Source organism: Taudactylus pleione, unplaced genomic scaffold (genome assembly GCF_031769625.1).
Source record: "Taudactylus pleione unplaced genomic scaffold, aTauple2 ptg000087l, whole genome shotgun sequence".
Lineage (NCBI taxonomy): Eukaryota > Metazoa > Chordata > Amphibia > Anura > Myobatrachidae > Taudactylus > Taudactylus pleione.
Genome location: NW_028284489.1, coordinates 7,342,744 through 7,369,694, shown reverse-complemented (window position 1 = coordinate 7,369,694; position 26,951 = coordinate 7,342,744). Strand labels below are relative to the sequence as shown.

Here is a 26,951-nt window from a genome sequence, read left to right as displayed (position 1 = left end):
TACGCATGAGCAGTAGAACAATTGTCGGGAAAATTACGCCACACCATTTCCCCGAAGACCTACACGACTCTGGCCACAGCACCGGAGTCTACTAGTGCTAATAATTGCACAGCAAGAGGCTGCAGTGTCGGATAGAGAAAAGGGGGCCCTGATGAAGATACTGCACACGGGCCCCCTCCTCTCTTAATACGCCCCTCTAGGTATATTTACTAAGAATCGAGTCTGGGAGAGTTTGCTTTTTTTTCAACTCAATTAGCTTCACCTAAACTCGGGTGATTTGAAGCTCCTGAGACTCTCAAATTTACAAAGAAGGGAGTCTAGCTGAGAGTGAGATGGCCGATGGTGAAGCAGAACGAGATTTCTCTGCTGAGTAGCAGGTTTTTCAGGAGATTTCTCCCCCGAGTAGCAGGTTTTGCAGGAGATGACTCACTTGAGATTGCAATGTCTTCCTCTGCAAAACTCTCCCGAGCAAGCAGCATGCACAGATCAGCTGCTTGTGTTGTACCTGTAAAAAAACAGGTTAAGAGAGGTAAAAAAAAATGACATAGGGCCCCCCCATCCCTAAAGCTTAACCAGCCCCAGGCTTGCCAGCCTTTCCTGGTTTCTAAGATTACGGGGAACAAAATGTGTAGAGTTCCCCCGTAATTTAGAAACCAACACCAGGCTGCAGGGACAGTTCTGATTTTAAATATAGGGGGGAAAAAAAATTTTCACGAGTTTTTACAGGAGAGTTTGCCCATCTCATGAGAGTTTCGAAACTCTCTGCTTGGAAAATTCCAGAATCCGATCTTCAAGAGTGAAAAGGTTCTCAAGTTTTGCCGATGGTGAATTGAAGAGAGTTTGCTAACACTCCAGTATTTTCCCGTAGCAAAGGAGATCTCTCTCCCGAGTTTGACATTAGTAAATTTGAGAGTGGGAAAAAATGGCCAAACTCTCCAGAGTTTGCAAACTCTCCCAAACTCTAAGCTTAGTAAATTTACCCCTTGGTGTCAAGCTTTCACCTGCAGTCCCCAGCTCTGTGCCCCTGTGACTGACTTATTCTATGTTTTATAACATGAAAAAATTATAATTAGGAACAATTAGCTTGCCCATCACATGACCTGCTCTGAACAATGCAATGAGATCATGCAGCACACCCGAGCAGGAAGACTATGTGCTCTCATTCTTTCTTTGGGCTCCCGCTATGAAACTAAGCCATGTTTAGCTGTAGGTTATCCAGTGGGGATGTAGTTGTGGCGTTTATTCCAGAGAATAATCACCAGGAATGATGTCATGTAAATGTATATATATATAAATGTGTGTATCAACATGGTTTCTAGGCAGTGTCCTGTATTTGACCTGTAGGAATACAAAGCTTGGAGGAGATTTGTCTTCCTGGAACCAGGCATCTAGATAACCATCTCTTCTCTCTACAGGCCATAAAGTTTGGGGAGAGAAACATCCTTAATGCAGATGGTCAGACGTGGTCAAGCCAGGTCATGGGATATAAAATCCTTTAGAAGGGAGATGACAAGAATGTAGGGTATGTTACCTGCTTATTGGTTTCTAAAGACCCCTTCACACTGTTTCAAGACCCCCTACTTCCTATAGACAATATGGAAGGGTGTGGCCGATTTCTTAATGCCCAGTGTACAGCAATGAAAGAGTGAAAAACCCAAAGGTGGGGGCTAGTGCAGCTGTGAGGGTATAACTATGCATCTCCCTCAGTGATAAGTGTTCTTGTGCCCAAGTAGAGTCCTGACGACTGGCCAGAATCCAATGCTCCTGTGTCTCCTTCACGACTGAGTCTAGATGTAAAGACCCTGGGTTCTTTTTCATTTTTAATTCCTTTTACTTTCTGAAACCTATTTGTGATATATTTGTATTGTCCATATTTGTACTACCTTTTTCTGTAATCAATAACCTTGGAAATATTTTTCGGATTAAACATTCTTAATCCAGTGTATTCTCCGTGTTCTTGTCAAATTCACGAGCCTGTGAGGTCAAAGCTACGTACCTATATGTAAGTGAGTGTGCAAATTGAGATTTGAGCGGAGAACCTAACGACTCCCGTTAACTTCGTTGGTGGTGGCAGAACCGTGTTAGAGTAACCGCACGTGCTGAGGTAACCATAAGTCACTGGTGGCGATTCTCAGATTGAGGTATTTGGAGAATCGGCCGGCTGGTCGTGACAGTAGTCATGGGACCGGTGGCTGCAAGGCCGCTGGTCACAATCCCAACAGTGGAATGCCGGCTAGGGAGTTATGATAGGCGTCAAAATACCGACACCTTTCATAGTCCCGACGCTGGAACGCCGTGGATGACATCCCAAACGAAGGTAAGTCCTGGTCGCCCTAAGCGTTAGCAATGGGGCGGGAGGGTTAGGATTAGGGAGTAAAGCGGGGTTAGGGTTAGGTTTTGGGTGGGGAGATTAGGGTTAGACACCCCTAGGGGGAGGGTTAGGGTTAAGCACCCCCAGGGAAAGGTTAGGGTTAGGCACTGCCCCCAGGAGGGTTAGGTTTAGGGAGCGGTAAGGGGTATCTTGATCCTGTTGGGTAGCCACTCTCGGGATGTGAACCAGCTAAACAGCTGCCAGCATTTCAATCCCATCCCATTCAGTGATGTGGGGGGCATGTGTAGAGGTCTGAGTGGTAGGCAGAAGGCATATGAGGAGGACTTAATAGCATGTGGGGGGCATGTGAGATATACTGAGTGGCACATGGGGGCCTGCAGGGAAGTATGCGGGCATGTGGAGTACATGATGTGGGAGATATAAGTGGCCTGTGGGGAAATGCGGAGAGGTACAGTATGAATGGCACGTATGTTTCTGAGGACATATGGAGATATTTTATTGCAAGTGAGGGGTGGTGAGGTAGTTTTGGAGCTGTATTTTAACTATTATTGAAATTTAGTGTAAAGTGTAAAGCTCTTTACTTGCACTTCTGTTATAATTCCACATTTCATTAACTAGACAACTGCAAAGATTTTGCTATGTAGAAACTATTTAGTTATTTAGGTATGTATTATTTTGTACTCTATGTGGATGATTAATACAAAGTATTATCAACATCAACAGGTAACTGCAATGTGCCTAATAACTGTATATTAAATTACACCTCCCCCTTCAGGTCCATCGGCATAATTATATATTGGATGTTGTAATTTTAGCAGTTTTTTTATCTTATGTAATATATTTTAGTATTGCTGTGATTATCATTTCATTGACATAACATCACTTTTGTGACTGTTCATTATAAACATATTAATTGCTTAAACAAATGACGAAACAGAAGGCAGCATGGATTTGCTGCTGTGAGTTAATTTCACATCTTTGTGACTCTGTAACTAAAGTTATCAATTAGGGGGGGGGATCAATGGAGACATCTTTTTTTTTTTTTATACTGTGTCCTGAGTTATCTTTTTATGCAAGTTAGTCATTAACTTATTCCAACATCAGGGAAGAAAATGAAAAGGTACAATCTAAGAAAATTCCCAAGCTCGTCCCAACAAGCAAACCGAGGAAGTCCAAAAAATAGAAGTAATATATACGTTTGCATACAGTGAAATGTGATATACACCCAACAATTGCAATAACAATGGATATACAATGGAAAAATAATCTGTCAAAATTTTAATAATTTAACTGTACCCAGTTTGACAATCCAAAAGATTGTCTCAATAATAACAGAAACCCAGCAAGGTTAGTGAGAACAAAAATATAAAAACAGTAGGAGAGCTGAAAGAGCCACCGGAGACGCCCCCACTACATATTGAAAACAGCATATATTGCATAAAAGGAACCAAAAAAGACAAAATACTAGAAAATTCAGCATTGCAAAAAACATAAAGAAATTATTTGCAAGTAGAATCAGCAACATAATAGTATACTTATCAGTATTAGTATAATGGAATCATTCATTGTCATCCATGGAAACATGAGGAGAAGCGGATCCCATGGATTTTGGAAAGTTCTGTGTGGTAGATGGAGAGTCCAGATAATATGGTTTACCATTATGAATGATCCGCAACTTAGCAGGGTAAAGTAAGGCAAAACGTATGCCCTTGGAGAACAGGTCCTTACAAATTGGTGAGAATTCTTGTCGTTTAGAGGAGACTTCAAAAGAAAAGTCTTGAAACAGGAGAAGTTTAGAGCCTTCATAGGACAGGTTGTTGAATTTGCGGTATGCTTCCAGAATTTTAACCTTATCAACGTAATTTAATAATTTAAAAATCACTGGACGTGGACGTTGTTGTGTCAGTTGTCGGTCAGGACCTACCCAATGGGCCCTTTCCACCATCAAAGATGAGGAGCTAGATGTTATTCCCAAGGTTTCAGGAAGCCAATTAGAGACTATGGTGTGAAGATCCTCAGACTCAGGGAGGCCTATCAGACGCAAATCATTAAGTCTATTGCGGTTTTCTAGGTCCTCAACCTTGTCTTGTAGAGATTTAACTTCATGGAGGTCATTCTCCAAAGTTAAAATACGATCTTCAGCTTCTGTTAATCGTTTGGTGTGCTGAGATAGTTGTGTAGTGGCTGCATTAATGGCTTCCGTGAGTGGAGCTAATTTTATGTCTAGAAGAGGCGAGATGATATCAGAAATTTATTTTGCTCGTTCTATGAAGAGTGGGCTGTATTTGTTGGTGTCAAACAATGCGTCTGAGGAGTCATCCCCTGCAGGTGATGGCGGTGATAAGGACGCGTCAGAAGTACAAACTGTAGATTTACTTCCGTTTGTCTGTGAGCCCTTAGGAGCCTTAGGTGTCTTTTTAACATATTTCTCCATAATTGGTGTGAAAAAAATCTCACAATCGTAAAATATATAATATGAAATATCAGTGTATAGCTTAGTGTATTATGACATATAAACTGATACAATAGAAAAAAAAACTGCAGATATGAAAGTTCTCCACTAGATGGTAGTATAAGCTAAACAATAAAAGGTATGTTTCAAACCCTCTATTTTGTGGAGTGTGAAGGGTCCCAAATACAGTATAAGATAGCTCACTTCAGATATTACAGAGCAACAATATTTGCCACACAGGTCACACTCTTCACTCACTGATACACCCAGGATCCCAGGGAGTCGGCAGTGTACAAGAACAGCAGGAATCCCACTTTGTAAATTGTAAGTCCAGCACTATTTCCAGAAGTAGTAGGTAGGCTGAACAAAGGATTAAAGACAGGTGGCAGGCAAGTATATCTGGATGCTGTAACAGGGGTGAAGTGGAGGTCAGGTGAGGAGTCTCTGCGTCAGCGGCCAATATCGGAGTCCTCCGTCTGTGGAGCGTCACCAGCTGGCAGAGGTATTAGAGCTACCTGGGGTCCAATGAACACACTGCACTCCGGATAGATGCAGAGCAGGGAAGCAACTCCGGCATCCGTCTAAACAATAGGCGGGCGGGCGGTGCCATGGGAACTGCAGGGTCTGGCGGTCAAATGCGCATCCCAGAGGAAACGTCACCAGTGAGTGTAGTTTGTTGGAGAGCCCCAGCCAGCCCTCTGCAGTCTGGTAGCGGTGAAGTCTTACCCGCCGACTCCCCGCGCCCAGTGAGGGGCTGTCGCCGGAGAGAAGCGGCTCTAGCAGGTTCCGGCGTTATAAGGTCTCACAGAGAGACCTATTGATCTGTTCCCCTCGCTTGGGCTATAAAATAGGGCAGATGACAAGCTCTGAAAGCCCCAGAAATAGAGGATGGAGGTTGGATTGAGGAGCCCCCTGTAACAGGATTTCTAAAAAGCGGCCATATTAGATGGCCCGCCCACCGGAAATCCTTCAATGGAAATATCTTATTTTCATTTTAGCATTTAATCCCAGAATAAACTAAATTTGTATTTGATTCAGATAGGATAATGTGTAAATGTTTTGTTAAAGAAGATAAAGTGCTTGCGGGAGGTCTTTCAAGCAGTGTAAAGACTGGAGAAGTTGTCCATGACAAACAATCAGTTTTGTGAAAGCATTTATCAACTACATCTATTTAATAAGCGGGAACGCATGTATGTCTGTCTGTCCTTAATGCACGGCCAGAGTTTTGAACCTAGCTCCACCAAATTTGGCAGGGTGGTGTAGTTTGACTGGGATTATGTTTTTGCCTAGGTTTGAACTTCGTCAGGGCCACACACTCACACAATCCCTAAAAATGGGGACACTCTTAAATTACACAGGTTCCAGGGCTGGCTCCAGTGAAAATTGGTAGTCTGCCAAAAACATGTATCCTTTTAACCTCACAGGCTGAGCTGATTTGGTAATTATCATGGCCCCTATAACGTTATATATCATTATTCCTCCCTTGAGAGTCCCCTTAAGTTTCTGACTGCCAACATTCAGTGCCTTTACCCTATACCCCAGCTCTGAGTTGTTATCTATACTTCAGTAAGATAAACTCCACCCCCATTCGTGACATCCCTTTACATCAGCACATGATTCATCATTCTGCTGTCACTTCATCCCCCCTGATCCATGCTTAGGGGGATTCCCCTTGTCCTTACCACTGAAGGGGTTAAATAATAAACATTGACTACAATGACAAACATTTAAAAAAAACTCACCATATATTTTGAATGCATAGTAAGCTTTAAGATCACGTGGTGCCATTTCACTAAGCACAGAGAACATGTCCAGGAAATCATCCAATGTCATGTTTCCTTCCCCATCCTCAGAGAATACTTCAGCTATCCGCTGGCGGAAGGGGTTATCCTGAAATCAAATATATTGGTTATTTCAAGTAGGCCAATAAAAAACAATAATTTCTAGAATTTATATATATATGTCAGTTTTAGTGGCAGACACTGCCATGGTAGGTGGCAGCTGTGTGCAAATGGTGGTTAGTCTAACCAACATTTTGGCTTAACAAGGGAACTGGTTTACTAACCAGGCATAAACGGTAGTAGGATAACACAAGGATAACAGTAATGCAGCAGGTACAGAATGTAAGAATTCTCCAGTTGCAGCCAGGAGCTGAGCGTTGTAGTGTGCCAGGTGAATTACACACTGTATTGGCTATAATGCAGTAGTGACATGTAATATGTCCAGTGGTGGTGGTACAGTAGACTTTGGAGTCTCTGTGGGGCTCCCATACTTGGGACTACTCAGCGTCACATACGTACTCTGTGCCGGACGCAGAGGAAAGACGCAGCGGGGTGCCACACATGCGCAGAAGGCACATGTTGGAGGTCGCACCTCCGTGGAGAGCCCCTGGGTCGTAGTACCCAGCAGCTGCCTTTATATAAACAGAGGCAGCTTGGAGCAAGCCTCCAACACCCCCTCGCTCATAGCTGTCTCTGTATACATGAATTCAACACGAGCATCATACATATAGAAAATGTAAGGTTTTATGCAAACAAGACAAAACAAAATGCATCAACATTAAAATTTATTCCAGTCCAGATTTCTGCAAGAAAACATTCAATACGTATGATGGCAGATATTTGGGTAACATGAAATATTCTGATTGAGGCACTTTCTAAAGAAATGGTTTATGATAGCAATATGCTTATTTGGCTGATTCTGTAAGAGTCATATATTCCGCCTCAGTAGTAGATAAGGCAACTGCTTGCTGTTTTCTATTTGGCTAGCTAATGGCTGTGCTTGCCATAGCAAATAGGTATCTGGTGTAGGATTTCCTGTTGTCTTCATCATTCTCCAGTCAACATCACAGAATGCTTGTAGCCCTAAGGTTTTTTTTTTGTGCTTTAGTTTTAAGTAACTTTGTTCACCTCAGGTATCTAAAGATGCGCTTGACAGCTGTTTAGTGCTCTTTCCCTGGGTTGTTTGCTAATTGACTTACAAGGCTGACTGTGTGAGTTCCAATAGCACTCTGACAAGGAATGTTTCTTATCTCTTCAATTGACATTGGCGATTTGGTCCTCTTGTCTAGCTAGTAGTAGATTATCAACATAGACAAGTATGATGAATAGTTCTCTTTTCAACTGAAGTATAGAAAATGATAATTTTTTGACTGAACAAAGTTAATTTCCAGTAGTACACTATATATCATGATGTACCAGCAACTGCCACTTTGTTTAAGATTGTACAAAGACTTCTTCAGAAGGCACACTTTTCCCTCTGGAAATGTATCTTTACTGTAATGTTCTTGTGGGTCCCTGTAAATTTCTTCTTTTAGTTCACTGTTCAGTAGGACTGAGTCAAAGCCCAGCTGGTATAGTAGCAAATCATACATAGTAGATATGGCAATGCGTAGTGTATTGTATCTTGTGGCAGGAGAGAAGATCTCTACATAGTCAATGCCGGATTTTTGAGTGCAACCATTGACAAGAAGTCGGACTTTGTAACGTGCAGGACTTCCTTCGGTGTTAAGCTTCTTGCAGAAGACCCACTTGTTTTTGTCAGTTTTACAGTCACTCGGGTTGTCTACAATAGTCAATGTGTCATTGTTGTCTAAAATTGTAATCTCTTTATCTATAGCCAACTTTCCCTTTCGCAAGTTGCTGCTTGATTATGGTCCTTGGAGGGTTTGAGGTTCACAACTAAAAAAGTTTGCAAATTCTTTGCTGTACCTTCAAGGTTTTCCTTTGTTGCTCCTCATAGAACATCTGCTCTGTGGCTGATCACCTAACACTATAGTTCAGTCTCTGACATGCTTCCAGCTGCATATCTAGCATCACAAGTTTTTGCAGTGATACAATGTCTTTGATTGAAGTGGTCTCGTAAAACACATTTATTGGACAATTTATTTGCTTACCGTTCATGAAACTTTCATACTATGGTTTTTCAGAATTGTTTACTGACATCCCTGTCGCCATGCCATCTAGAAGCTTCTGTACATTGCCGTACCCTAGGTGACCTAGTCTTCTATGCCAAGGCTCCATAGACTGGTTCAATTCAGAAGCTGGCATTGCACAACACTTTTCAGTATTCAGGATATACAGTTGTTGGCACCCCTCTTTGGTTGTACACAAGACATTGAATTGACACTCTGTGTTTTGGAATCTGTATCCCTTATCCAGTACACTGATGGCAATCTGATTGGTTCCTTGATCAGGCACAAATAATGCATCTTATATGTATGTGACAACTGTTTCACCCTAATTCTCATTTGTACAGTAATTGCTCTTTTGTGGCATTTAGGACATAATCTCCTATTCCCCTGATATTCCTGGGATGACATGGCTTTAGTGACTTGAACCAACTCTCGTTACAGCTAAAGTGCTTCATGTAGGGGGGATGGGTGTGGTAGGGTGGGTAGTGTATGTCTCTGGGGCCGTGGGGTAGGGTGGGGAGCGTATGTCTCTGGGGGTGGGAGGGTGTATGTATCTGGGGCTGGGACTGGGGTCGGGATAGGGTGACAGCTGGCAAGGAAACATTGCTGAGATGGGGTGACAGCAGGGGAAGGGACAGTTCTGAGATGGGGTGAGAGCTGGCGAGGGGACAGTGCTTAGATGGCATGGAAGCTGGGGAGGGGACAGTGCTGAGATGGCATGGAAGATGGAGAGGGGACAGTGCTGAGATGGAGTAAAAGTTGGAGAGGGGACAGTGCTGAGATGGTGTAGAAGCTGAGGAAGGGACAGTGCTGAGATGGTGTGAAAACTGGGGAGGGGACAGTGCTGAGATTTTTGTGGAAGATGGGGAAGGGACAATGCTGAGATGGGTTGACAGCTGGCGAGGAGACCATCCTGAGACAGGATGCAAGGAGTGCAGTTCTGCGATAGGATGACAACAGTATTAAGATGAGGTGAGAGCTGGGGAGGAGATACTGCAGATATGAGGTGAGACCTGGGGAGGTGATAATACTGACATGAGGTGAGAGCTAGGTAGGGTACAGTGTTGAGATGGGATGAGAACAGTGCTGGCTATGCAGCAGAGATGGGCTAATGGCACCCAGAAGTGTGTAGTGTGGAAAGGCGGAGGAATGCAGGGATGGCGGCTACAACTTACAAGACCCACGACCATCACAAGCAGTAACTATGTGGAAGCACCAGCCCAAGGTACATCTCCTGGCTAAAGGCACCCAGGAGTGCCAGCTTGGCATTGCAAATGACAGCTTCCGGTTTGCAGTTCACAGTGGAACGCAAATCCTAAAAGCGCGCCAGCCGATAGGCAGTGTGAGCCGGGCCAGCAGGCAGTGTGAGCAGGCCTGACAGAGAATAGCATGGGACCGCCAGTGGGACCTTTCCCTCTTTTCTTGTGGACCAATCTGCCTCTGACAACAAGTACAGGAAAACATTGAGTCATCCATATTTTTGATGAGGGATGAGCTTTGCAATATAAGAAACACATTTATACTATAGGGGGAAATTTACTACAATTCGAGATTGATCGAGTTTTGGGGGTTTTTTTTTACCTTGATTTGCATCGCTGAATCTCAGGTTATTTTCCCGTTTTTCATCTTGCAAATTTACTAAGAAGTGAGATTAGCTGAAAGTGAGATGTCCGATGGTGATGCAGATCGAGATATCTCCCCCGAGTTGCTAGTGAAGATGAGATTACTCACCGAGATTGCAGTGTTTTCTCTCTGCAAATCTTTCCCGAGCTAGCAGCCTGCACATATCAGTGAGATATGTGAAGGCTAGGGGATACTCGTCTTTCTGTTTTTCTGCATGTGTGTTGTACCTGTAAAAATCAGGTTAAATGTTTAAAAAGAAATGACGTAGGGCCCCCCCAAAAGCATAACCAGCCCCACGTGGGAACTGTCAGTAGCCAGAGCCAATCAGCGGCCACTCTACAGTCAGTGTGGCTGCTGATTGGCTGGCGGGACTTGCAAATCCCGTGCAGTCCCGTCAGCTGGCATTCGGGAGGTATCAGTATGTGTGGCATCACACATACTGATACCCGGTGCATGCTGCGGTAAGTTCGTTTTTTTGTTTTACAAAGGCCAAGGATTACTGTGGAGACCAGCACCAGGATATAGGTGAGTATTGAAATCTTTTTTGCAGGGCCAGTCAACACGGATTCTAGTGGACAAGGGGACAGAAACATCTGGTATAGGTAAGTATGTGTGAATGGGTAGGTGTGTGTAATAAAGTTATACTTTGTACGGTGTGTGTGTTTTGTGTTTATTTAACTATTTATTTTACAGTGGGGGTACAGGTGCCACCCGTCTGCTGGCACTTGTAGTTCCACAAGTGCCAAAAGGCAGGCATGCTGGCACCTGTAGTCCCACTGTAAAATACAACAGTTTACTTAAATATCCCCACTTTATTACCCCAGTACAAAACACTCCAGGGGTGCGGGGAAGAACCCCAGGCTTCAGACCAAACCTGGGTTTAAGGGAGAGGGGGGCCCTTTTTTGGGGGGTCCCCTCCTCCCCTGAGATCCCTGGCTTGGCCTGACCGGCTTGGGCTGCTAATGCTTTGGAACCGGAGCCACGGTGAAAGGGTCTCCGGGCTGCGGCATTACAGCCCGGCTGTTTTGGGTCTGGTGCTGGTTTAAAAATAGGGGGGCCCTACGCAATTTTTTCCCCGTTATATTACAAATCAGGACTGTCCCTGCTGCCTGGTCTTGGTTTCTAAAATACGGGGGAACCATATGCATTTTGTTCCCCGTAATCTTAGAAACCAGGACATGCTGGCAAGCCTGGGGCTGGTTAAGCTTTAGGGGGGGGGGGACCCTATGTCATTTTTTTTCGGATAATTAAATTTATTTTCTATATTTACAGGCAGAAACATACATGGATCACAGCGATCTGTGTATGTTTCTGCCAAACTCTCAGATCACAGGCAGGTGTATTTTTTTCACTAGTTTTTACAGGAGAGTTTGCCCATCTCATGAGAGTTTCGAAACTCTCAGCTTGGTAAATTCCAGAATCCTATCTTCACCACTGAAAAGGTTCTCAAATTTTGCTGATGTTGAATTGAAGAGAGTTTGCTAACTCTCCAGTATTTTCCCGTAGCAAAGGAGATCTCTCTCCCGAGTTTGAAATTAGTAAATTTGAGAGTGGGAAAAAATGCCCAAACTCTCCAGAGTTTGCAAACTCTCCCAAACTCTCATCTTAGTAAATTTACCCCTTGGTGTCAAGAAACTCTGATATTGGCATTTAAATATTTTGTCCTAAGTAAGGCTCATTTGCATTGAAGTTCTGTTGTAGGGTACATATAAAATAATAAAATATATTGCATGTGAAAGAAGCATAAGTGAAGCTTATGTTTCTTAGTGAGTGCTATAATGTTTGTTTTAAAAATAATATGTTGTAATAAAATATAATAAATGGTGTAAAACTTTAATCAAGAACCAACCCCAACATACTTATATACCAATAAATGGTATAGGAATGTTTAATGGCTTGAGTTGTATTTATGATGAATTACATGAATTATTCAGCATTCATTTTCACATAATGGGGCTGCCCTAATGATGTAGAAAAATAATTTAACAGAAAAGACCCCATAGGTTCTATCTTCCCTTTTTGTGTGTGCATTGTTTCTGTTTGTATTGTTGAGTTGAGTTGAACCATCTAGACAAATAGGGGTTAACAATTGGTGCGCTTCAAATGTGGGAAATGCTGCAAACAGGTTATAGGTGTACACCCTGAAAATACCATATAATATGTGAAAATAGAACAGAAGGTAAACCCTGGGGAAAACTTTTGATTGGGGATCAGTGTATCTTTCAAATTAATAATAAACAAAATACGGAATTTATCCAATTATCCAATAGTTCCAGATGTTAGTTCAAACAACATAAATCCACTGTTCAAAGATTGGTGGTATAGTAACCTTCCAAAAACTTAAGAGAATGAATGTCAATCTTCTCACAGAGGGCCTGATTCAGAGCCGGACGCTATTTGCGAATGGTCGTTCAGAAAAAGGGGCCGGCTATTTAAATTGAGCACTCGCTCTTTGCGGTCTGTTGACGCCTCTATGTCTGAGCGAGCGAACAAAACATGCGCTCGCTATTTTGTAAAGACGCCCCCTGGCCGTACGCATCATACGTCATCTCCGCTATTTATTAGATTAATCGAGTACATCGAAAGGCGTCTGAACTGCTCGCAGTGCTTGTGGTTGGATTTTCCTACCGCAATCATGCGAACAGTTCAGGCTAAGAGACAACCAAGTGACGTGGCTGATGACGCTGCTTTGTTAATTATGCACACCCTTAAAACGCCCGTTTTGACCGTTTGGCACGCCTGCGTTCGGATCTCCACTCCCCGTTTTCAAGCACCTTCCCCTGTTACCACCCACAAACGCCTCATCCTGTCACTCAAATTAGCAGGCACTCGCTATTTTGCGAGCGCACAATTTCCCACCGCAATGACTGGTTGGCGCATGCGCATTACGACCCATACGCATGCGCATCGCTTGATTCAGAGCCACTAGGAGCGGCTCTGAATCAGGCCCAGAATCCAGACAGTCTGCCCAATAAAATTGCCACTTTATCCTCTTCACACACAGAAAAAAAGCCTCTTGTTCCTCAAAACAGTAAAGGAGAAACAAAAAATATCACAATAGTGTGCTACAGTTTTATTAAAGTGACATATATTTTCATATAATACAATTGTGAGGTTGCGTACCAAATGATCAGGTGTATACCAACACCATCAAGCATATTGTGATACATAAACAGGGTACCTCCTGGGACCAAGAATCCACCAACTGCGTCCTAGTCCGGATCTGCCACCCCTCACGAGTCCACCAACCCGTTTTCTGATGAGTGTGTGAGAATACAGAACTTATAATTCAGTTAGGAAGTCTCAGTGCTCATTGGTGTAGTACAGCAGACTGACTAGAGTGATGTAGGCGAAAAGTCCAGCAGGTGAAACTTTATCGCGGGTGCGAAACTTGAATACCGCCCTTAAAGTCAGAATTACGCTTCACTTAAGTTCTATGGCAAAAAAGGCTTCTTAAGTCAAAGCCAACAAAAAATTCTAGCTACAGTGACTGACTGACTGACTGACCGGTGTCCCTAGAGGTCATTACAGCTTTAAATCGAAAGAAATTATGTTTTTAAGAAATCAGTATTTCAGCCACTGTGCAGTGCTGTGGACCTTCTCAGTAATGTGGCTATTGGCTATAAGCAGTAAGTAGTGGGGATAAACATAAACTAGCCATAGGATTATTCTGCTGCTGCAGATCAATCTGCAAAACAGGCAGTCTGCATGAGCAGCATTTGTGTTAACCAGCCCTTACAGCACATTGACTATGTGAGAATGTCCCTTCCCACCCCTGTTCCACTTATATGGACTTAACAGTTGATACATATAAACTACATTCCACTCTGCAATCGCACATTTGTGTGTGTTCTCAATCTGGGTATTTGTTGTCCAAAAAACCTCAGAATATGCCATGCTAACTGGGGTAGTACTCCCATTGCATCAATGAATATGGAAAATGTTGATTTTTGTTTTAATAAACTAGTATGCAATAGTTTGCACAGCGCTACTGAACACTTGAACACTGAAACTCTCTTGTTTCACTATATAAGTAGGACGGAGTGCATTTCATATGCAAGGAGTTAATTAAACACCCAAACCTGTGGGTGTCGGCCTCTGGACAAGAAGGAGCTAGTTGTTTAGTGAGGTAGTGTTGTGGGGTGGGGTTAGGTTTGGTTAGCCTATAGGATTGGCAGAGGGTGGGTCAGTGCTATTTCAGAGTTGCTAATTGGCAGCCAGTCCATAGAAATATCTCTGGTCGGCTGTTTCCCGCACTCCCTCACTTATTCATTGCGTTGTTTGGTGTCGACTTTTCTTGTGGCGGGAAAGAACGGTAGCAGTCGCCATCTGTCTCTGGAGCTTGAGGTGCTCTCCCTTCCAAAACATGGCTTAGGCTGATTTTACCCTACTGGGGTCATCGGCAACCACCTAACCAGATGGGCCTCACGTCGTGTTATTGGGGTGGGACTGAGGTGGATACCTTGGGCGTGGTAATGGGCTGGCTGCTTGCCTCCCATTTAGAAGATCGATGTGAGTATGCAGTTGGTGATCTTGCATTGTAGGGCCGTTCTTTCTGCGCCACCATATTTTGTCTGTCTTTCTTTCTTCTTCTATTAGTTAGTTCAGTTATACATTAAATAGTTTAATTAGTCTAAAATTAAATAAAGCTGGCCTTCCTTTCCCCTTATACAAGTCTCTGTGTCATTATTTCATTATGATTATGATTGATGATTTACCCTGCACTGTTAGGAGAGGCAATGGGGAGTTTATACAAATAATTATAAAAGTTAGAAAGTGCACAATTTTCCATGTTCCATAATATTTTTGTGCTCTGAAACATTGGAACATAAACTTTATGGTGTGGGTTCACTGTAAGAGCAAAAGGTGAACTAGAGTGCAGATTAGCTCATAATGCGTAACTGAGATGGTACAGTAGTTTAAAGAAGAACTTTGGTCATTACTGTGTATTATGTTAGGCATCAATTATCTTCCCAGTCCTGCAAATTAGCACATAATAAATTATGAATGAAGCACAGGATTAGAGTGACACCTGGCAACCTTTGCAGTTATTGCTTCTGTCATGCTTTACCTTGAGTTCTGGCATGCTGCCTATAAGTTCATAAGGAATCCTCACATCTGGTTTATTTGTGTAGTCATCTGGAACAAGCTGTGGTGCCAAGTCTCTGTACCTGTGGAAAAGCCTGAAAGGTGGAAAAACATTTCAAGTTGACCTACAGTATAAGCTCTAGAAATCTTTCATTCATTTGCAAAACCACTCATACAGTACATGCAAATATAGGACCTGTATTGATAAATTGTGAGGAAAATGTTTATAAAAACTAGTAGATTTCTTATTTACTAAGATTCCACTTCAGAGTATTTAGTAATACAGAAATGGTGGGTGCTCTTTAATATATTCTCTTAAATATGAAAACACATTTTAATAACATGGTGCAAATATCAGTATGAAAATATGAAGACCAAATTGGTAAAAATTATACCTATAAAGGCCATATGAAAAAGTTGCAGTAGAAAATCCAACAGTCCACTTCATGGAAATAATGGCTTGCTCTGATGAAAGTTTTCTCTAGTTGTGTTAATCTCTTAATAGATCTCTATCCTATACTATTATTCCGTGGATTTCTTGCATTTTGTTTGGCATACAAAGAGGGAAATTCCTGTATGAATAAAGTCACTGTAATCAGACCTGCTATGGAGGCTACTGTTCACTTTACTGTTCACATGTTTTAGAAACAGGTTTCAGTATGAAAAATACAAGTAGAGCACAACTAGATATGGAAACCAATATGACCGCAAGTAATAATATTATCTACTATCCAATCATCGGTGGCTTTGACAATATGTTTAAAACGGCAATAGGAATGAGTCACTGTATGTGCTTTTATACAGGTCATAAAACTCTTAGGTGACTGCTTGCTGGGCTTAACTTGCAGAAGAGAGCCAGGAACGAATGAGGGAACTGCACAGGGGCGTAGTGAGGGTGGTTCCACCGGAGTGTGAGCTCCAGATGCCTTAAGGTGCGTATTCACTATGCGACCCAGGGAAGACAGTACGATTACTACATCATAATCGTAAAGTCGTTCCCCATCCCCTGCAGAGCCTACACTGAACGATATGTCATTCAGTGTAGACACCTTCCGTCATCCCCGCAGATTGACCGGCATGTTCGGCCGATAATTGATGTTGGAAACGACCAACGGGAGCGCGCATCGCTGGTCGTTTCCGACATTTTAATGTCCGATTCATGCACGAATAATGAGCGATTGCACGATTATGATGTCATTATCGTTCAGTCGTCCATTAATATCTGATAGTGGATGTGCGCCTTTAGTTGCCAGAGGGCGCCCTGAAGTCAGATTCCGGAAGCAGCTGTCAAGTAGCTGACAGCCTGCCGGTCCGTGTCCAGCCTGCCAGGTGCTGCGATACAGATCAACAGCAGTGTCCTGTGCTGCCTTCCTGCTTCTCTAGTGGGAGACTCCGTGGTCAGAGGAGCTTGTGCTGAGACCTGATTGGTGGAACTCAGCACATGTTCTTCTGACCCCAGCAGAGGGCGGGGGGCTACAGCAGCATGTCGACGAGGAAGAAGCTGCAGGGTCCACATTAAGGTGAGAGAGGTACCCCAGTTATGTCTATCACCCACCCTGCCTGTATGTGTGTATGTGTAACCCTCCATGCCTGTATGTATGTATGTATGTATGTGACCCTACCTGTATGTGAGTGTATGTATGTATGTATGTATGTATGTATGTATGTGTGACCCTGCCTGCATTGTGTATGTATGTATGTATGTGTGATCCTCCCTGCCTGTGTGTGTATGTGTAACCCTTCATGCCTGTAAGTATGTATATATGTGACCCTGCCTCTATGTGTGTATGTATTAATGTATGTATGTATGTATGCGTGACCCTGCCTGTATGTGTATGTATGTTGGTATGTATGTGTGATCCTGCCTGTATGTGTATGTATGTATGAATGCATGTGTGACCCTGCTGCCTGTATGTATGTATGTGTGACCCCATATGTATGTATGTATGTATGTATGTGTGACCCTGCCTGCATGTGTATGTATGTATGTATGTGTGATCCTCCCTGCCTGTGTGTGTATGTGTAACCCTTCATGCCTGTAAGTATGTATATATGTGACCCTGCCTCTATGTGTGTATGTATTAATGTATGTATGTATGTATGTATGCGTGACCCTGCCTGTATGTGTATGTATGTTGGTATGTATGTGTGATCCTGCCTGTATGTGTATGTATGTATGAATGCATGTGTGACCCTGCCTGCCTGTATGTATGTATGTGTGACCCCATCTGCATGTATGTGTAACCCTGCCATGTATGTATGTGTATATATATATATATATATATATATATATATATATATAAAATGTAACACCCTCTAGGGGATGGTATTTGTAAATACACCCCTCTCAGTGTTAAAGCTTGCTTCCTGTTGTAGATATTACATTCCTCAAACCCTGGGGATCAGTTTTCAGGTAAAGTAGGGGCTGGAGAGATAGACACGCATGCGTGGGGAGACTGGGTGTGTAACATGCAGATAAGAGAAAGGAGGGGGGAGGAAGAACAAAGGGGATTGAGAAGAAGAATTTGGCAGAGAGCAGACATCTTTGGGGAGAGTCAGAGCTGGAAGCAGAAATGTAGCCCTCGTGCTCCCCTGGCAGATCTAACGCTCAAGGAGACGGTGGTCTGGAGTGAGACCACTGAGATAAAGTCTCTGAGAGATCACCGAGAAAGAGCTGGAAGCCTGCAGTGTGAGCAGCCCAGTGGCATTTTAAAGCACTCATGAGGGGTAAGAGAGGCAAGTATATGTGTTGGAGAGATGGGGAAGAGGAATTTCCCAGGAGCTTTATTGTTAAGGTACCAGAGGAGTCCCTTGCATAAAAGCCCCCCAGCAGCCATTAAAGGGGGGTCACTGTGGTAGCAGTGTGGCTATAGGAGCCATTCCTGTAGGATAGGGATGGGCTGCTGCTGAGAGTGTGATAGCTGCAATAGAAAAGTCTGTTTATTGCTGTCCCATGTGAAAGAGATGGGAAGCAGAGAGAGGCAGACTGGGTATGAGACACTCTGTATGTTGTCCAGGAAGAGACGAAGAGGCAGAGTGCAAAAGAAGTTATGTGCATAGGCAAACGCAAGGGGGGTTTCCGTCTGCCTGGAAACCCCCCTCCCCAGCCCACACCATTACCACAATAGAAATAGTAATATAATAGAATTTTACTAGTGCTGCATGTTCTTGAAATGGTGCCCACATCTAAAATAATCAGGGAGGATGAACCTACTGCTGCACATTATGGCTTACTGTGATCACTGGTCCTGTATATGCTGGAATTATGACACACAATTAGGGGTGAGCGGGTTCGGATTTCTGAAATCCGAACCCCCCCGAGCCCCCCCGATCCGAGTCCGATCCGAATCAGGCTCGACTTTTCCCGGCTGACTCGGATCTGAAATCGAGGCAAAATGTCATCATCCCGCCTTCCGAGTCTCGCGGGTTTTGGATCCTATATAAGGTACCCGCGTCGGCGCCATTTTCTCACTCGGCTGTGGACAGTGAAGAGGGAGGGTGGGAGTTAGGGCTGTGTAGTGTAGTGTAGTGTAGTGCTGCTGTTGTCCACTACTTCAAAGTCCATAGGGGCTGGCTGTGTTGTGCTGTGCTGCTGTTGTTAATAGGGGCTGTGTCCACTACTTCAAAGTCCATAGGGGCTGGCTGGACTGTGTTGTGCAGTCAGTTCTCCATAGGGGCTGTGTCCACTCCAAAGTCCTGTGCAGTGTCCCAGTCCTAAAGGGGTGCTGTAGTGTTGTCCAGGGGGTGCTCTGTCCATCAGGGGTGCTCCCCCCAAGTGCTAAAAAAATAATATATTTTCTGTGTTTGTGAATTGTGTGCGCAGTAGCCGCACGTGCATCAACAAAGTAGTGCCAAGCGTGCGCCTGTGTCATAAGTAAAGGGCCGGCTGGCTTGACCGTTAAGGGTGCTGTAACCCCCGAAAGTACACTCCAGTCCAAACCAAAAAAAAAATTATTTTCTGTGTTTGTGAATTGTGTGCGCAGTAGCCGCACGTGCATCAACAAAGTAGTGCCAAGCGTGCGCCTGTGTCATAAGTAAAGGGCCGGCTGGCTTGACCGTTAAGGGTGCTGTAACCCCTGAAAGTACACTCCAGTCCAAACCAAAAAAAAAATTATTTTCTGTGTTTGTGAATTGTGTGCGCAGTAGCCGCATGTGCATCAACAAAGTAGTGCCAAGCGTGCGCCTGTGTCATAAGTAAAGGGCCGGCTGGCTTGACCGTTAAAGGGTGCTGTAACCCCCAAAGTACACTCCAGTCCAAACCAAAAAAAAAATTATTTTCTGTGTTTGTGAATTGTGTGCGCAGTAGCCGCACGTGCATCAACAAAGTAGTGCCAAGCGTGCGCCTGTGTCATAAGTAAAGGGCCGGCTGGCTTGACCGTTAAGGGTACTGTAACCCCCGAAAGTACACTCCAGTCCAAACCAAAAAAAAAATTATTTTCTGTGTTTGTGAATTGTGTGCGCAGTAGCCGCATGTGCATCAACAAAGTAGTGCCAAGCGTGCACCTGTGTCATAAGTAAAGGGCCGGCTGGCTTGACCGTTAAAGGGTGCTGTAACCCCCAAAGTACACTCCAGTCCAAACCCCCCAAAAAATTATTTTCTGTGTTTGTGAATTGTGTGCGCAGTAGCCGCACGTGCATCAACAAAGTAGTGCCAAGCGTGCGCCTGTGTCATAAGTAAAAGGCCGGCTGGCTTGACCGTTAAAGGGTGCTGTAACCCCCGAAAGTACACTCCAGTCCAAACCAAAAAAAAAATTATTTTCTGTGTTTGTGAATTGTGTGCGCAGTAGCCGCACGTGCATCAACAAAGTAGTGCCAAGCGTGCGCCTGTGTCATAAGTAAAGGGCCGGCTGGCTTGACCGTTAAAGGGTGCTGTAACCCCCAAAGTACACTCCAGTCCAAACCAAAAAAAAAATTATTTTCTGTGTTTGTAAATTGTGTGCGCAGTAGCCGCACGTGCATCAACAAAGTAGTGCCAAGTGTGCGCCTGTGTCATAAGTAAAGGGCCGGCTGGCTTGACCGTTAAAGGGTGCTGTAACCCCCGAAAGTACAGTCCAGTCCAAACCAAAAAAAAAATTATTTTCTGTGTTTGTGAATTGTGTGCGCAGTAGCCGCACGTGCATCAACAAAGTAGTGCCAAGCGTGCGCCTGTGTCATAAGTAAAGGGCCGGCTGGCTTGACCGTTAAAGGGTTCTGTAACCCCCAAAGTACACTCCAAACCAAAAAAATATATATTTTCTGTGTTTGTGACTTGTGTGCACTGTGGCTGCACGTGCATCAACAAAGGAGCAGCGCCAAGCGTGCGCCTGTGTCCCATAAGTAAAGAGCCGGCTGGCTCATTTCTTAAAGGGTGGTGTAACCCACAAAGTGCACTACTCTCCAGCAAAAATAAAAAAATATTTTCTGTGTTTGTGTGCGCTTTAGCCGCACGTATATATATCAATATAACATAAATGGAGGACCAAACTTTCTCCGATAAAAATAAAATAGGGAAAGATCAAGAACCACTTCCTCCTAGTGCTGTTGCTGCTGCTGGGAGTTGTTCATCATCCCAGAGAGGAAGTAGGAACATCACTACTTTTACTAAACAATTGACCCTCCAACAGTCCCTAGCGATGAGGATGAAGTACGACAGCAGTCATCCTGAAGCAAAACGTATAACTGAGGCCTTGACTGCTATGTTGGTGTTAGACGTGCGTCCGGTATCCGACATTAGTGCAGTGGGATTTAGACAATTGATGGAGGTAGTGTGTCCTCGGTTCCAAATCCCGTCTAGATTCCACCTGCATCCTCAAAGCAGCAGCGACAAGCGTGCGTCTGTCTGTTAAAGGGTGGTGACACCCTCAAAGTGTGCTACACAAACAATTAAAATATTGTTCTTTTTTCTGTCTTTGTGAATTGTGTGGGCTGTAGCCGCACCTGCATCCTTAAAGCATCAGCGACAAGCGTGCGTCTGTCTGTTAAAGGGTGGTGACACCCTCACAGTTTGCTACACAAACAATTAAAATATTGTTCTTTTTTTTTCGGTCTTTGTGAAATGTGTGGGCTGTAGCCGCACCTGCATCCTTAAAGCAGCAGCGACAAGCGTGCGTCTGTCTGTTAAAGGGTGGTGACACCCTCAAAGTGTGCTACACAAACAATAAAAATATTCTTCTTCTTTTTTCTGTCTTTGTGAATTGTGTGGGCTGTAGCCGCACTTGCATCCTCAAAGCAGCAGCGACAAGCGTGCGTCTGTCTGTTAAAGGGTGGTGTAACCCTCAAAGTGTGCTCCACAAACAATAAAAATATTCTTTTTTTTTTTCTGTCTTTGTGAATTGTGTGGGCTGTAGCCGCACTTGAATCCTCAAAGCAGCAGCGACAAGCGTGCGTCTGTCTGTTAAAGGATTACATCGGTGACAGCATCCAAGTAGGCATGTCAGACAGTCCGTACCTGTACTGGCAGGAAAAAGAAGCAATTTGGAGGTCCCTGTACAAACTGGCTCTATTTTACCTGAGTTGCCCCCCCTCCAGTGTGTACTCCGAAAGAGTGTTTAGTGCAGCCGGGAACCTTGTCAGCGAAAGGCGTAGGAGGTTGCTTCCACAAAATGTGGAGAAGATGATGTTCATAAAATGAATTATCAACTCTTCCAGGGAGACCAGCCTCCAGAACGTACAGAGGGACCTGTGGTTCCAGCAGGGACGAATTAATACTCTGTGAGGATGAGGATGTACACACTGAAGAGGGTGAGGAATCGGTGGATGAGGAGGATGAGGATGACATCTTGCCTCCGTAGAGCGAGTTTGTGCAGGGACAGATAAATTGCCAGCTTGTTTTGTGGGGGCCCAAACGAACCAATAATTTCAGCCACAGTTGTGTGGCAGACCCTGGCGCTGAAATGATTGGTTTGTTAAAGTGTGCATGTCCTGTTTATACAACATAAGGGTGGGTGGGAGGGCCCAAGGACAATTCCATCTTGCACCTCTTTTTTTTCTTTGCATTATGTACAGTTTGGGGCCTAGTTTTTCAATGCCATCCTGTCTGCCACTGCAGTTTCACGCCTAGATGGGTCACGTGTTTGTGCCGCCCACTCGTGTCGCTTAGCATAGTCATCCAGCTACCTCGGTGCAACCTTTTGGACATAAAAACACTATTGTGAGGTGTGAGGTATTCAGAATAGACTGGAAATGAGTGGAAATTAAGGTTATTGAGGTTAATAATAGCATAGGAGCAGAAAAACCTACAAATTCTGTGATTTTAGCTGTTTTTATGCTTTTTTTCAAAAAAATACAGATCCAAAACACAAAACCCAGAACCCAAAACACGGAAGGGTGGTTTTGGCAAAACCAATCCAGATCCAAAACACGAAGAAAGATCCAGATCCAAAACCAAAACACAAAACACGAAAAGTGGCCGGTGCACACCCCTACACACAATACACTTTGTATGATGCATATTAAAGCTGGTTTAGTGCTAATTATGCCCTCTGCATGGACTGGCCACACTTCTAAAATCAAGCATTTGGAAACCCTCTAGAAATCCTGCGTTTGCCACTGATGTGAGATGTGTGTGAAGTTGTGGGACTACAGGCACCAGCCATCATAGGGCCAGGTGGACATGCATGTATGAAGTGGAGAACTATAGGCACCAGCAAGCATAGGGCTAGGTGGACCTGCACGTATGAAGTGGAGAACTACAGGCACCAGCCAGCAAAGGGCCAGGTGGACCTGCACGTATGAAGTGAAATACAGGCACCAGCTAGCAAAGGGCCAGGTGGACCTGCACGTATGAAGTGAACTACAGGCATCAGCTAGCAAAGGGCCAGGTGGACCTGTGTGTGCGAAATGCAAAGCATTCATTGTGACTGTGCTTAAAGACTGTGCTGGTGAAGAAGAGTGTGATGTAATCTAACCATATCCATAAGATTGTCATATGCAGGGGCTGGCTGGCAACTTTCAGCCTGGGGGGCAGACACAAACAACAGGCCAGCTTTTCTACCAATGCGTGCAACAGAGAAATGGGTGTAATAAAAAATGTCGTAGGTGTGGTTTGCCTAATGTGGGTGTTGTTTAAATAGCTATTGCTATTTGTGACAAACTGTTATGTAAAGAGCTACGGATACATCACCTACCAGCCCGGGATCAGTATGATATTTTAATCCCGACAGCGGAAGCCCGGCAGGGGTGAATTTGCCGACTGCTAATTAAGGTAAGTATCACTAATCTAATTCCCTACCCTAACCCTCCTTTAGGGTTGCCTAACCCCCCTCTTAGTGCCTAAACCTAACTCCCCCTTCCCCGCAGCCTAACCTTAAGTCTCTCGAGGGGGGGGGTGCCTAACCCTAACCTCCCCCCAGGGCTGCCTAACCCTAACCCCCCCTTCCCCTAGCCTAGCCCTAACTTCCCGGGGGGGTGCCTTACCCTAAGTCCCCCCGGGAGCCCCTAACCTAACCCTCCCCCCCCTGCGGCTGTCCGTGCCCGGCAACCGGCTTACCTTCGATAGGTATGCCGGATGTTGGGCTCCCGGCGTAGGTCTAAAGACAGGCGTCGGGATTTCGACACCTGTCATTTGAACCTTGCCGGGATTAGACAGTCGGGATGCCGACGGTCAGCATTTAGACCGTCGGCATTCCGACTGCTTCCCACTAGCCCCATCTCACCAATGCCCAGACTATTCTAGTGACCGATAAACAATACATGAACCATTCTAATTACTGATATACAATGCAGGGGCCGTTCCAATCCATATGCAAAAAAACTAATATTACTGAATGTACATGATTTTTATTTTTACCTATATGCATTATGCAAATGTCTCAGTCACAGGAGTTTGTACTGAGACGCCCACTAGTGGTACCTGAAAACCATTGCTTGTATACAAAGATGCACCATCAGTCATACCATCCATCTTCTGAGCAACCCTATGGTCGCTCAGAATGTCCGTCACAAGTAAGCACACACCAGAGCCTTCACTGTGTACAAATTCACAATCACAGGCGGAGATATGCCCGCCAAAATGGCTTAGACACACCTGCTTCTGCCTCGCCATCCCCCCGTTACCTCCCACAACCGATCCATCAATCCCACTGCATCCAAGTCCTCACTGCGACCGTCGCTGGTAATATCACTGTGCGCATGTGCAGTGTGACTCATAGACATGTGCTGTATAACAGGAATTGCTCAATCAGGCCCTATGTAGCATATTATGCCAAATACCTTTACCCTGCAAACCCTGCCTTCATTATCAATGCCTCAATATATAGCCTACAGTAGCATACACAGTAACACTACTGACATTATTTCTAAAATCAGAGGTAACATTTATCTGATAGAATATGTGGCCTACAGTAAAAAGGTAAGACTTCAAGAGCATTACAAGTCTCAGCAACACACATAAGCAAGCACTCCTCTTTCTCCCTGATACACACATACACACACACATATATACATATCATACACACATAAGCAAGCACTCCTCTTTCTCCCTGATACACACATACACACACACATATATACATATCATACACATATAAGCAAGCACTCCTCTTTCTCCCTGATACACACACACACACATACATACATACATATCATACACACATAAGCAAGCATTCCCCTTCCTCCCCCCACACACACATACATATCATACACATATGAGCAGACCCCCCCCACCCTCACACACACACATATATACTATATCATGCACAAGTAAGCAAGTACTACCCCTCTCACAACAAGCCACTTACCTGTGTTATATGATGCTAATGTAGGCAGTGCAGGCAGCCATGGCTACAGAGAGGAGCAGTGAATAGGAGGAGACATGGGTACTGGGAGGAGTCGGGAAAGGACGGAGTGGAACAGAGAAGGGAGCAGGAGAGGAGGGGCCAGACTGAAGGAGCTCAGGTCATTGGTGGCTGGCCCTAAGGGAGGGGCCAGCCACCTTAAAGCCCCGACAGCAGCAGCATCTGAGCTTTGTACTAGTGTAGAATAGACCAGGCAGGGAACTGCTGCTTGTGACTCAGACAGCTCTGCTCCGCCCCAAAACGCTGCATCTCTCTGGTCACACATTTGGAGCAGCCGGGAGTGTAATATACATGTCTCCCGACTGCAGTCTCTCTGCGCAAGCGCAGAGCGCCTGCGGCCCACACAGACGGCAAAAATGTACCGGCCCGGGGGGCAGGTGGCACCCTGCCCCCCGGCCCAGCCCGCCACTGGTCATATGCCATCTGACATGCTAAGTATATGAGCTGGAGAGAGAGGAGAAGCTGCTAAAACCATACTCTTGTCTTTTAAAGTCATGTGCAGGAGGAGAGAAATAAAGTGGTATATTTTTATTTATATTTATATATTAAGAGAAATGTTGGCACCCAAGTTATTCAAAAGAACAGTTGCTGCATGTGTCTATACCTGTATCTATATGTGTGACTGTTATAAAGTCTGCGCGGGCAGGGACCCCTTTCTCAGGTTTTGCCCACACCCTGGAGAGCTAGCCTGAGGCAATAGGAGGTGTATTACTCCAAATGCACCTATGTACCACACCGCACACTGAAGGGGGGTTACATATATATATATATATCGGTTGTACTGATGAAAAACTGAGGGGTATATTTATACTGATGAAAGATTGAGGTGAATTTTTATCATGCGTTGAAGAGCCATTTAGTTGAGATAAATTATGCTGTAAATAAGTGCCTTTTTACAAGTCATAGGAATATATGTGTTAAATTATATTCTTTAAAATTTGCAATAAGACACGTACTCTCAATTATAATACACAACATTTCCAGATGGACACATACGAAATGTCAGAACTCACAGATCATTAGGCACTAAAGCTCACATGCTGAAGCTGGTACTGTATAGTTATCAGATATAAAATAATAATAGAGTTCTAATAAAACGCATTGAAGTGGCAGCTGTAAAAAAAATATTTTGCCTATCAGAAGCATGAGGAAAGCTCATAAAGCATTAATTCATTTGACTCCATGGGAACACAGAGACATAAAACAGCAGCAGGACTCATCTAGAGAGGAACAAGCCCTCCACAACCTAGGTCAGAAGCCAAATGTAGTTATTTGCACAGCAGACAAGGAGGGTTCCATCGTATTACAAGATATTAAAAAATACAAAAAAAAAACAATTAAATTGCATCACAAATGGCAGACCAGAATGTTTACAGAACAGGGTGACCTCACAGCAATTTACAAACATAAACTTGATATCGTTTTACAGTACACATTTGAGAACAGGACCATAGCACCAAAAACTAAACAGCCATTAACTATGAACTCTCCCATAACTCCATTATTATACAGATTACTAAACGTACATAAAAGCCTGGCCAATCCCTCCTGCAGACCCATCGTTTCAGCCAATAAATTGCAGAGGCTATGACTACGACAAGCTCATAGCTACCTGGCATAAAGTGCTAAGAATGGAGGGCTAGATATATTTCAACCCACTAAAGTAATTCCACTAATAAAATATATACATCAGTAATACAACTTTATTATAAGCAATATTACCTTATATGTACTGTAATATAATGCCCCCAATTCACATTAAGCCACACA

At 44.1% G+C, this 26,951-nt stretch overlaps 1 protein-coding gene across 1 annotated transcript in view; it reads right to left on the bottom strand.

Moving 5' to 3' along the window:
- The window catches only part of CIB3 (calcium and integrin binding family member 3), a 43,161-nt gene that overhangs the window by 2,594 nt on the left and 13,616 nt on the right, over positions 1 to 26,951 (bottom strand). Inside the window, exons 3-4 of the mRNA XM_088469005.1 lie at positions 15,392 to 15,503; positions 6,527 to 6,674 (exon numbers count right to left, since the gene is read on the bottom strand). Of these exons, the coding sequence (XP_088325131.1) occupies positions 6,527 to 6,674; positions 15,392 to 15,406 (163 nt within the window). The 5' untranslated portion in view covers positions 15,407 to 15,503. The remainder of the gene's footprint in view (positions 1 to 6,526; positions 6,675 to 15,391; positions 15,504 to 26,951) is intronic.